We start from the raw sequence: 13,610 nt of genomic DNA, 5'->3' as shown, positions 1-13,610 counted from the left end.
AAATCTGAAATGCGAACAAATTCAAGTTAGATAAAAAAATATTAAAGAATAGTTAAGATAAAAAAATCAATTGAATAAATCAAATATTTGAATAATTAAATAGGAACAAAATGGAATAAAGAAGATAGGTGGAAAAGATGAAACATAGCGTATAAAAGTCTTAAAGAAGCCTTGAAAACATGAAAAATCCACAACCCCCGTCAAGCAGCTCTAATTTACCCTCCAAGACAGAAAGATTGGCAAGAAAAAGTTTGATAATGATTCCCACAATCTGCAAATATTGTTAAAACTTTTCTAAAAGAAAACTCAAGAGAAAATCCTTAAACTCAAAAGAGAAGTTGAATAATAAAAATAATTTTTGTGTACGTACAATGTAAAAGCCTTTATCCAAGCTAGCTAAATAGATTTAAATAAAAATCTTAATATACTAAAACTCTAATTAACCTAAATAAAAATTTGTTTTAAACTAAACATTTTTTGTTGACATAAAACTCTTAAATAACTTAAAATATTTCATAATTATAAAAAATAGAATAAAATAATAAAAATAATAAGAATTGATAAATATAATATTGGGTTCATATATAATAAAAATTAAGACTAATACCCGAACCCAATACGATTTAAACTCAAATTAAAAGTCCGAAACTAGTAATTCACGTCATAATCTTGTCTAAAAATTTTGCTCGCACAGTCTTTATTAAAATGCTCATAACTTGAGTTCTCGAGCTCGAAATCGAGTGATACAAAGTAGATTTTGAAGAAGGAGATAATAAATAGAAAAAGATAATGTTTAAAAGATCTTAAAAGGATCCAATTTAACTTACCACGGTTCAACCCACCCATGTATTGATCCATTCCAACTGAACCTTGAAAAGCAAACCTGAAGCCCATTACAAAAGTAGACCTATTAGTCTATCATTGGCTGTGGGTAGATCTGTCCATAAGTAGCTTGGCCCAAAGGTCAGTGCAACAAGTGAGAGGGTTTGAATAAAATATATATTCAAAAAATAAGCTTGAGAAAAAAAAAAACTTGTTCTCAGGTAAAGTTTTTTGCCCCAGGCCCAACTCGAATTTGAAAAAAAAAATTGTTGTTCCCCCACCGTTTTACTACCATTCACTATTATATTACTATTATTTTTTTTCTTATTGTTTGGATATTGTATCGCTTCACAACCAATCTAGCTTTGTGCTTGTTCAATGATCCATCTGCATTGTGCTTGGTCCTAAGCACCCATTTTACACCTGTGACTTTTCTTTGCACTGGCCTATCAACCAACTCTCATGTATCATTCTTGTTAATCATTTCCATCTCTACATGCATTGCTTCTTTCCAACAATCCTAAGTTGAAAGGCTTATAATGGACATATCACATCTTGGTAGATGTCTATGATAGACCTTGTACCCCTGACAGGAATATCACCAATTTCTTCCTCAATGAGAGCTTCATTTTCAATAGGTTTTAGATCATGATCTTGCTCAGACAAGCTTGCAACAAGTTAAAGATGCGAATGCATTTTCAACATGTTTACTATTCTGATTTTATATTTGCATGACATGTCACATTGCATGGGTTAGGTTAATATGGTAAGAAGGAAGTTTTGGCAGTTTAATGATCTGCACTATCTGGTGGTTTAACCACATATATGTTATGGCAGCTTGACTTCAATATAGTGGCTTGACCACATATATCTGATCTAGCAGTTTAACTGCAAACTGATAAGTTATCATTGTCGAGCAACCCGGGGTGGCGAGTCATCATTATTGAGCAAATCGAGATGACTTAATTGGTGTGTTTTTGGATGGACGAGTTCTGAGGAACACTAATTTAGTGTGTAGCGGAACTGGGTAGGAAGTTTTCTAAAAAATCTGCATTTCGTTTTTCAAAAATATTGTATTGACATAACCATGCATGCACAGTTTTGCCCATTCAAGTTTGATGAAATTCACTATTTATATCATGTTCCCAAGCAATTACATCCTTCTAATCACAATGAATAGGACGACACAAATTACTCAATGATTCCAACTCCCAAACAAAAACGACTCCTTTGAAAAAAGGAGCTCCAAAACAGATGATCAAAGCAGCCATTTTGTGAATAATCCTTCGCATTGGCTACTTTGTCCTTATCCAAAGCAAAAAGTCTAGGATAATGATCTTTAAGAGCTCCACAATCACACCAACGATTAGAATCCTTCCAAATCATTTGAACAATCTCATCTTCCACCTTTTCTAGTTTTGTTTCAAGTAATATAATAAGATCAATTTTCGAATTAACCACTAATTTCTTCACCGAACCTCATTTGATACTCGACCCCATACCACGTACATTCCAGCAAACCAGCTTCAGTTAATTGCACAAAAAGAACACCTCAACAAGAATAAAAAATAAGAGAGAAGTCGCACCTCAAGCCTGTTACTAAATCATCATCCACTTCCGTTGTCATCTCAATTAATCTACCTACTCTCGAAGTTTCATCAGCCTCTTTACGGATAAAATCCCTTCTCTTGATGAAATCGCTATAAAAAAAAGTGAATCATTAATGACCCTTGAATCCAACGTAACCTTCTTAACGTCCTCTTTTAACTATTTGCCCTTCTTTCCTTTTTTTTCTTTTGCGAATCTCTTTGTCATCTCTTAATTTATTTCGATAGATTTTTTCAATGCGATTATTTGAATATCCAACATCCACTACGTAATATTTACCTACAATAACGATATGATAACTCACTCATAAAAAATAAATTTATTACATCTCTATGATAACTCATAGAGACTATAAAAGATAAAATACTATATACAAATCAAAACCAGCTACAAGTGCCGCACAATACCAAGTTTTTCTTACATAGAGCTGATTTTGCTAACCAATCAATATGATCATTGAACACCATCTAATTTTTTATATTGTTTTGTTCTACTAGATACAAAGTTACAACTATAGGTAGAACGAAAAAACATGTAACTACATAACATAGTTGCAAGCTCTATGGCCAGGACTGGAATAAATTTAGGAGTGGTGTTGAGTCTCTTTGAAAATTTGCCTAATGCTACTGCTAGTCTTGCGCAGATGGATAAAGGGTCGATTTCTAGATGTGTAGAAAACTACAGTAATTCTGGTGCTTAGATTCTTATGAGCGTCTTTGGCAACCAAAGAAAAACTTGAAGTTAATCTTAAACTAAACAATCAAAGCAAATGTTGTGGCAAATATATATATGTTTAATGAGAAATGGGTGGAGCCTAAGCGGTTCAAGCCTATGTGACCAATACTAGCATAACTCTTTCAACCTTACCAAGATAGTGGCATCGCTTGAATAAGAAATGGGGGTCATTGAAGCTGTTGAGTTTGCTGAGTTAGTGAAGGTGGATAAGTTTGTTGGGTTGAGAGAAGCATTAGCGTGAGAGGAAGTCATGGCTCAGTCCATACTCATTGTACCAATTGTTGATATAAGTGTTCAAGTAGGAAGAGAAGGTGGTGATGCTAAGGAGGGCTGCCTCACTTAAGTTGGCTTAAAGCTGGAAAGGAAGATAAGTCGGGGAGGAATAGGGAAGAAATGGAGACTGAATCACTAATCATATAAGGCATGCTGCAATAAGTATAGCATGTCGTTTGCTCCTTTTGTAGGATTAAATCACCATTGCCAATTAATTTTATTCAGGATGTTCACTGTCGGTAAAAGTGACTAATCACATAGGACATATTGCAATAAGTTAGATTGCCTGGACTAAAAGTTGAACTAAAAGTTGATCAAATTGCACATTTATATATATTGCAAATTGCGGGACTTTCAAACACATAATAGGCTAAACAATATACAAAACTTCAAAATCCAATTCAACTAATATGACACTCTTTCATCACCTAATTTGTTCGGATTTGTATCCCAACTAATGGAATGGAATAAAACCATAGCAACATTCAAGTTCCAACCGCTATCACACCACGCAAAGGGAGCATTTCCTTAAACTGAATTTGCCAAGATTGTGACCATATAAGTAATTGAAGATCATTTTCTAAACAAATAATAAAATGGTTCGAAGTTGTACTTTAAAAAATGTTTTAATTAATACTTTAAAATTCTATAAATCAATAATAAAATTTACTTTTTTTTATCCAATAGTGAAAACTTCTTTTAATTTTTTTTAGGATGAGTATGTGCATCTAAACTCCATGCCCTATTAATGGGGTGAACAAAATCTGATTCGATTCGAAAAACTCGATAAAAATTCAATTTTAAAATTAAATAGTTCGAGTTATTCGGATCAAATCGAATAAAAAATTAAGTTTTTTTGTTTAATTTGAATATGAATTACATAATCCGAATTATCCGAAAATTCGAATAAAAAAAGGCAAAACTACGTCGTTCTAATAAATGTTTAGATTTTCTAAAGTTAAAAGTCAAAACTATTAAGTTAAAAGGAAAACTATGTTGTTTTGATAAATATTTACCTATTAAGTTAAAAGGAAAAACCATTATATTATTTATGTAATTAAATAATATTGTACTTAATCTACTAGTTAAATAATTGATTCATGTAAATGCAACATTGAGTATAAAAAATAGGATTTGTTAACTCGAATTTAAAATTTTTTACTTGATTCGATTAAAAAAAATCAAATTGAATTCGATTGCTAAAATATAATTTGTCAACTAGACTAACTCAAAATTTTTTTAACTCGATTTGACTCGACATAATTAAATGCCCATCACTACCTATCAAAAGCTTGACTAAGTTATCCGTGGGAGGCTCCCAAGCAGGGTAGTGATTTAAAGAGTTTGGGGCTAAAAAAGTTTGGAATATAGGCTTTTTTTTTATAGAAATTTATATAATTGAAATCCACGTGGCAATGCATTATAGTGCCAAATGTCAAAACTTGAACTTATATGATAAAATTTATTTTCTAAAACACGCAAGTATACCTTCCTGTGAATTAATTAAAATATCTTAAAAGTATTTTTAAATTGAGATGGTTTACTTAAAATTTTATAAAAAAATAAAACCATAAAATATTTTTTATTAGTTTAGATATATAATAGTAAAATTATTATATAAATTAGTATGTTCATAAAAAATTTCAAAAATATTATTGCAACATGAAAAAATAAAAAATAAAATTTAAATAAACAAATGTAATATTATCTTTATTCCATAAATTCATAAATTTGATTGATTAAATTAATTAAATTAAATTAAATATTTATTTTATTGCAATTATTAATTAATATAATTTATTATTAAATTAATTCAAAAATGGAATTCACTTTAAATATAATTAAAAAATTCCATATGTATTTTCGTTATTTCTTTTATATTTTGTGTATATATATTAAAAGTGAGACTCTTTTAACTATATTTAAAACTTAATTATAAAAATAAATCCCACATTAAATATAATTAAAAACACAACATTATTTTATAATATATATACGATTTCTTTATAAATAATGTTATCTTCGTCATTCACATTGTTGATAGTTTTGTATTATGTTTAGATTGTGAATTTAGGTCATGTATTTAAATTTACTTAATTTTAATTATATATTTTTAATTTTTAAAATTTTAGTTTTAACGTAAACTGTAATGAGTTGAATTTGACAGATAAAATTTTATTATTAATCTTGTACTATGTGTACAATTTGATCATTGTTAGTCTTTATACTTTACAAATTTAGTCTCATGATGATCGTTAAATCCTTTAAATAAAATAAGATGATCTTTTATGAGTATTATACGAAAATAGTAAGTGACATAGTATTTAACATGTGATAATATGCTTGTTGCATAAGATTTTGGAAGTAATAGAATTGAACTTAACCAACTTAACCGCTACAATTAAAAATTAGGCTTAAGATGACTAAATTAGAATATAGAGACTAAATTTGTAATTTACACATAAGATAAAGACTAATAAATTAATTTGAATCTATTTAAATTAAAATTAACCAAAATTTTAGTTACCCAAATTGTGCTCACAAGCTCATGTCAGTATATCTATTTAAAGGGTAAAAAATAATTTTTCTTTTTTGAGAAGGTCAGGGCCCTTGCTTGCCCCTCCTGTTACCTTTGATTGAGTGTAGATTTTGAATCGACATATAAACAAATATTTAAATGAGTCATTTAAAATTAAAATTATTTATATAAATTTATTTTCTAAACCCTTTTCCCTTAACCAGTTGAATGCAGATCTTAAATCAACCATAAGTTAACATGTCAATAACCCTTTTGCCCATATTCTTTTTTACTTTTGCAAGTGTATATCAATAAACCTATTATACTTTTGGGTTTGTTGTAAATAGACCTGCGAGTCGGGCCATTCAAAAAGTGAGAGGGTTTGGGTAAAAATATAGGCCCCAAAAATGGACTTGGGCAAAAATGGACTTGGCCGTAGCTCCGTCGTAGACGGTGGCCGGAGTTGCCCAAAATCGCCCCTTTTCTCTCTTTTTAAAAAGCTATTCTTGCCCTCCGTTTCAAAAATAAAAAGAAAATAAAAAATGACCCTAAATGACTCGATTTCTGTAAGAAACCGTCGCGCCTAAACCTCCTCAAAACTGAACCCTATGGATTCTGGGTTTTCGGCCCTGGAGAGAAATCCGGATCGACGGAGCTTGGTAAGTTTCTTTTCTACTCACTACAGCAAAACAGGTTTTTAGCGGCGTTTTTAGCGGCGTTTGAATGAAAAACGCCACTAAAGAACGAGCATTAGCGGCACTTTTTAAAAACGCCGCTAAAGACGAGGCGCTTTTTTAAAAACGCCGCTATATGTACACCTTTAGTGGCGCTTTTTAGAAAACGCCGCAAAAAAATTAACACAACGTCGTCGTGTTGAGCCTTTGGTGGCTTTAGCGGCGCTTTCTAAAAACATCGCTATAGATTGAGTATTAGCGGCACTTTTTTAAAAACGCCGCTATATGTACACCTTTAGCGGCACTTTTTAGAAAACGCCGCTAATGCTTGATAAAATGCCGCCATCGTTTTGTATTGAGATTTTAGTGGCTTTAGCGGCGCTTTTTAAAAAAACGTCGCTAATGCTCGATCTTTAGCGGCGTTTTTTGAAAAACGCCACAAAATGGAAAAAATTAAAATACTATTATTTAAAATAATTTTAAAGATTTTTGGCATATGACTAATTGTTTTTTAATTTATATGTTAAATATTTTCTTATATAACTGTAAAAGAGATAGCATTAATTTTAAAATATTGAATTAATTATCATTATATTTTAGGGTTTACGGTATATGGTTAAGGGTTTAATGTTTATGAGTTACTATTGTAAGCTTTATGGATTATGAGTTTAGGGATTATGGTTTATGGTTTATGGGTTAAAGGTTAGGGTTTAAGTTTTAAGGGGTTGGGGTTTAAAGTTTAGGGTTAAAGGTTAAGGGTTTATGTTATATTGTTTAAGGTTTAAGGGTTAAGGGTTAGGGATTTAGGGTTTAGATTAATTAGTATTTTTAATTTATATATTAACTAATTTCTTATATAATTGTAAAAGATAATTTTAATTTTAATATATTAAAATTATGATTATAGTTTAAATTATTTAAGAGATAATAGATAAACTTTATATATATTAAATGGTTTAGGATTTAAAGTTTACTTAAGATTTGTTAAATGATGAAATTTTTACAATCAATTAATACTTTTGTATTTAAAAATATTTAATCTAAACCATTTGATATATTTAAATATTAGATTTAAAAAATATTGATAAATAAATAAAAAAAGTAATAGATCATTGATATGGATAGGTAACTATCTATTTTGGATAGGACCAGATTATAACAAATAAAAGTGAAATACAAAACTAAAATCATTCCACATCTAATTCTAGCAAAATAGTTATATTTTAGTTAGGAAGAAATATCTCTAATGAAATGGAGATTAGATTGGAAAAAAATATAAAATCAGAAATTTGATATGTGAGAAATTAATTGCTTATATGGGATAATTTTTACTTAATAATTAATCACAGCCATTTATTATTTGTTTTCTTATTAAAATATACGATATTTATTTTCAGAGTACTTAATTTTTATTTATAAAAACTAATTTATAAAAATAGTAATAAAAATATTTTATAAAATTATTTAACTAATAATTTTAACATATAAAATAAAAACTTTTTTGAAGTAAAATAAAATTAAAAAAAAACTTATAGAGCAAAACAGTATCATTTTATTTAAAATAAAATAATTTTCTACAGGCGTTTTTATGATATAAAGTTTATAAAAATTTAAGGGATCTGTTTAAGAGAGCCAAGGTGATAATGCTATAAGTTTCTTATATTTGATTGCTAAGGCAGCATGCAGCTGTTAATTGTTGGACATCTAAAGGCAAATACTTTAGCAGATATAGTTTGCAACTAAGCATTAATATTTTGCATCTGATTTAAATCAAGTGATTGGAAATGGAAATATAGTTGCCTTGGTTATCTTTTATGGTATTAATAAACACTTCTCTATTTAATTAAAAAATAAAAATAGTGGCCAAATAAAATACTATAAGGTAATACTCATGACTCTTAAAATATGTGAAAATAGAAGAAATTATCTTAAAAAGGCTACAATCATCGCACAAATAATTTATTGATTCAATATATTGAATATGATTGATAATTTTGAATTAAGAAATCGATAGATTATACAAATTTTAAACACTCAAAATTATAATTACTAATTTGAAACTTTTGCTATAGAGAAAATGAACATATTAAACCTGGCAATCTATTTAATCACAACTTTAAACTTTTAATCCATTAATATAAAAACTGTACTAATTATAGTTAAAATACCAGTAAGGCATTTGTCATGTAATTTCATTATTTGGTTTCGAGGGATAAAAGATATTCTGGATTCCTATTTGACCTTTTCGGCCTTTGTGCTAAATTTGTACCACCAGCCTTGATGGTCTCTCCCTTTCTTTATCATTTCTATTCTTGCTACTTAATTATCAAAAATGGGTGCACCAACAGACTCAACCCTCGATCTCGATGAACAGATCTCACAGCTGATTCAATGTAAGCCACTTTCAGAGCAGCAGGTACTTTTTTTTTTTCACGATCTGTTTGTTTCTCAAGAAAGTATGGAAATTTTGAACACTTAATTTAATTGTATAATTATTTTAATAGATTAGGCGATATTTGGCTGCGAAATGAATACCAAAACGATTTTGAATTGAATTTGTTTTAAGATATTATTCCAATAGCATTAGTTTCTACCGCCGTGCATGTGAACTTTTAGTTATAATTAATGAAAAAAATCAGCTTTTTTCTCTCTTCCATTTAAAACATTTATATATTCTTTTGATTGATTTGATGTAGTTGATTTCAAAAGAACTTGGTGTATTTGCAAGACTTTTCTACGTTTTACTTGTATTGTTTTGTTCTCAGGTTGATCAATAGAAGTCCTCGTTTTTCTTCCCTGTTTCATCTGGGTTATAATTGGTTGTAACTCTGTTTTCATGTTATCTTGTTTAGGTCAGAGCATTATGCGACAAGGCATAAAATATGCATCTCAAAGACTAGATACATTTGCATGTGTTAGGTATAGAAAAAGGTGTTTCCATTTTGGTGTTAAGATTTTATGCAGTGTTGTTGCTTACTGTCTTACACTATGTTGTCCGTTTAGGCAAAATGGTTGAACAAGCAATTGAGCAAATTATGGCCTTTTGTTGCAGAGGTAAGATACTTGGTCTTATATATATTTTTGCTATAAGATTCATAGTAGTTGCTGGTTATTTATTTCAAAAAGGCTGAGAGAGGCTTTTGTGTAACTGAGGTTTTCCACCTTAACAGATGAAATTTAGGCAGGTTGTTCAACTCTTTTGGTGCTTTTTGAAGTGAAAATAATTGAAATTGTACTCTATGTAACTTACAATTTAGTATTTTTTCATAGTAGATAAACCAGTATTAGACTATTGTGTTGGTTGTCCGCAATATTAAGCATTCTGAGCATCAATATATTTAGATATTTTGAGGTTTAAAATTGAACTCAGGGAAGAAATAAAGATAAAAACAACTAACATAGTGGATCAGGAAAATACTTTGCCATGAGCTGCTTTCTATTTGACTTGTTTACATATCTAAATAATAGATTGTTTGAGGATAGGCCATGGATTTGGTGATTTTTTTATTTAAACTATGTAGGTTTTAGATGCAACGCATGTACATGCAAAGGCACATGATTAATAACATGATCAATGACTTTTGTCAAAACAAATTCTAATTCTTGCATTATGGTGGCATTATTAAAAATTTATCTTTCCATATCATAATTCAAAGAGATCAGATAATGTGCTTTGACATATGTGGCTTTGAGGGTCGTATAAGTGATTTCCTTATTGGCCTGACTTTGGCTTACAGGTGCATACTTTGGCTTTCTGTTCCGGTGTTTTGGATTCTCTGGCAGTTGAATTGAAAGCATCAAAGGACTTCTCTAAGTTATATGGAGGCATTGCAATACTTTGGCTTCACATAAGCTTGAACCAGCCTTCTGTTGTATATTGTTTTTCTTCTTTTTTGATCCTTTTCCTTTGATTAATGAGAGGTGATGATAATTGGCATTCTTTTTTCACGAGGATGAATTTTGTTTTAGAAATTATAATACTATGTGTTTGTGTGTGTTATTTTTATGTATTAAATTACATATTGAATCAATGTTTATGTATTAAATTTAAATTCATTAATTTTTATATTTAGTTTTAAAATTTAAATTTTAATGGAAAATTTAATTTAATTAATATTTTTATTTATCCTTAAAAATATATAGTTTAGATTTCAAAAATTAAACATAATATAATATTTAACATAGAAATAAATATTATTTAATTAAAATAAAGCATCGCTGAAGGTCGTATTTTTTAGCGGCGTTTGTGGGAAAAGCGCCGTTGAAAGTCATGACCTTTAGCGACGTTTGTAAGAAAAGCGCCGCTAAAGGTCATGACCTTTAGCGGCGTTTGTGGGAAAAGCGCTGCTAAAGGTCATAACCTTTAGCTGCGATTATGGGAAAAGCGCCGCTAAAGGTCATGACCTTTAGCGGCGTTTGAGGGAAAAACGCTTCTAAAGGTCATGACCTTTAGCGGCTTTTTTTTTCATAAACGCCACAAAATGTTGGCGGCGCCATTTTTAGGGCGCTTTTTGCGGCGTTTGTAAAAGCGCCGCTATAGGCCTAAAAAAACTCCGCTAAAAACCTGTTTTGCTGTAGTGACTTTATTTTCCTTACAAATGAAAACAAAAACGCTAGAGAAAATAATCATCTATTTAGTTTTTGTGTAATTTCTGCTTTTGGTTTCTCTGAAAAAATGTTCTCCTCCTCTACAATCTTTCTTTTCGTGGCTTTATAGCCTATTACAAGAAATGTTTGTCACTATTGCTTTCTACTGTTTTTGCGTATTGTTTATGTTGCGTTATCTCTGTCTTGCTTTCTTTTTTGTTCTTGTTTTGCAGGCCTAGGGAGTCAACAGAGTTGGTGCAAGGACGAGCAGAGGGGGTCAGGCCTCGGGGCTAGGCGCCGGCGGTGTGCTGACGAGGCACGTGGAGTGCGGCGCTCGAGAAAGAGCTAGGGTTAGGTTTTTTCTCAAATGTTTAAACACTTTGGGCCATTGGGCCTTCAAATTTTTGGGCTGTAATTGGTATTTCTTTGGGTTTGTAATTAAACTTGGATTGTCTAATTTTGGCCTCGGCTGGGCAAAATAGGTCTGTTACAATAAACATATTCTTTTAATTAATTTTATTATTATATACTAAATTAATAAATAATTTTGTTAAAATATTATAAGATAATAAGTGAATAATATATATTGATATTTTAATTGAGTACAAAATATAAGATATTTAATATTGTAATTTTATAACTATAATTCAAATATTATATTGATATAAATTGAATTTTATTATTTTCATTGCACATCGAATGTCGATGCATTATTTTGTGATTAAATTTTCAATTATCTGCTACTGCCGTCGCCATATCTGCTTTAATTTTGCTTACTTTCAAGATATGGGTAAGCTTCCTTCTTCTTTTATTATTCGTTCAGTTGTTAATGGTGGAAGCCATCTTTCTAATTTCCACTCTTTTTCTTCTTCTTCTAACACCATTGCTACCCACATCGAAGCCCTAAGTAAGAAACCCATGCCTGTTAGAGAAAAGGGAAAAAGAGACCACCGCTTCGATAATGTTGATGATGCTTTGATTTTGTTCAATAAGATGACTGAAAAGCACCCAAAGCCTTCAATTGTGGAATTCACTAAATTATTAGCACCCATTGGTAGAATGAAACATTATGCCATTGTTGTTTCTATGTGTAGCTAGATGGAATTATTGGGAGTTTCCCACAATGCTTATTCATTGAACATCTTGAGTAATTGTTGTTGTCAATTAGGTCGAATTGATTTTGGGTTTTTTGTTTTAGGGAAAATGTTGAAGTTAGGTGTTGAACCTGATGTTGTAACTTTTTCCACTTTGATTAATGGATTTTGTAATCAAAATAAGATTTTTGAGGTTGTTAGTATATTCGATGAAATGGCTGAAAGAGGGTATCAAGCTCAGTTGATTGCTTACAATACAATACTTAAGGGGTTGCGTAAGATAGGCAATATTGATAGAGCTGTTAGTTTTCTAAGACTGATGGAAGGCAGAGGTTATGAACCCAATATTGTAGCATATAACACTATCATTGACTGCCTTTGTAAGAACTATTTATTATAGGAGGCTTTCAATCTCTTATCTGAAATGAAGATTAAGGGCATTAGACCAAATATCATTACTAACAATTGCTTAATTCATGGTATATGTAATTCGGGCCAGTAGGAGGAGGCAACAAGGCTCTTGAATGAAATGGTGGATAACAATATTTCACTTGATATTGTCACATATAATTTATTGATTGATGCTCTTTGCAATGATGGAAAGATTTCTAAAGCTGTAGAGACCGTTGACATGATGAGAAAGCAAGGCATTGAGCCTAATGTGGTTGTTATTGGTATGTGGTATATAATTGCTTGAGTAATGTTTGTTATGGTTTGGTTTTGGGTGATGGTTTGGTTTTGGTTTTGGTATGTGGTTTGATTTGGTAAATAGCCTATTTTTGTCCACACGGGCAGAGACACGAGAGTGTGTCTCAGTTGTGTGTGACACACAGTCATGGTACATGGAAGTGTGTCCCCTGGTGTTGTAAATGGAAGCAAGTCAGTATGCCCCAAACGGCCTCACACACGGACATGTGACTAGCCGTGTGGCATATTTCAGTATACCCTACAGGTTTGACACGGCCTAGCACACGGCCTGGCATATGGGTGTTTACGGCCATTTCGAATAGGCACACGAGCTAGACACATGAGCGTGTGGTCGGTCGTGTGACCTAAGTTAGGGAGTTACACGGGGCAACACAAGGGCTGGAACACAGCCATGTGCTCCCATTTCGAATGTCCACACGGCCTATGACACGGGCTTGTCTGGTGGCTATGTGTTTCCACGGGCGTGTTTCCACGGGCGTGTGTCCCCTGTTTTAAGGGACAATTGGATTGAATGTGAATGAGATATGCTTATGAATGAAAATGTTTGAGAATTGAATGTCGATTTAGGTTATAAGTTTAGTAATGCCTCTT

General features: G+C 31.0%; 1 protein-coding gene and 1 long non-coding RNA gene across 2 annotated transcripts; both read left to right on the top strand.

The window, feature by feature from the left end:
* Positions 1 to 8,721: 8,721 nt before the first annotated feature.
* Positions 8,722 to 10,619, top strand: LOC108452924 (uncharacterized). The gene is made up of 3 exons (XR_008283480.1): positions 8,722 to 9,549; positions 9,634 to 9,684; positions 10,368 to 10,619. It is a non-coding gene; the product is annotated as an uncharacterized LOC108452924 (long non-coding RNA).
* A 1,384-nt stretch (positions 10,620 to 12,003) lies between these two features.
* On the top strand, positions 12,004 to 13,008 carry LOC108451536 (pentatricopeptide repeat-containing protein At5g16640, mitochondrial-like). Its single transcript, XM_017749217.1, has 3 exons — positions 12,004 to 12,271; positions 12,386 to 12,612; positions 12,814 to 13,008. The coding sequence occupies exons 1-3, from the start codon at positions 12,004 to 12,006 to the stop codon at positions 13,006 to 13,008; spliced, it is 690 nt and encodes a 229-aa protein (XP_017604706.1).
* The last annotated feature ends 602 nt before the right edge of the window (positions 13,009 to 13,610 follow it).

Source organism: Gossypium arboreum, chromosome 5 (assembly GCF_025698485.1).
Source record: "Gossypium arboreum isolate Shixiya-1 chromosome 5, ASM2569848v2, whole genome shotgun sequence".
Classification (NCBI taxonomy): Eukaryota; Viridiplantae; Streptophyta; class Magnoliopsida; order Malvales; family Malvaceae; genus Gossypium; species Gossypium arboreum.
Note: the sequence above shows the minus strand (reverse complement) of the source record. Positions and strands in the feature narration are given on the sequence as shown.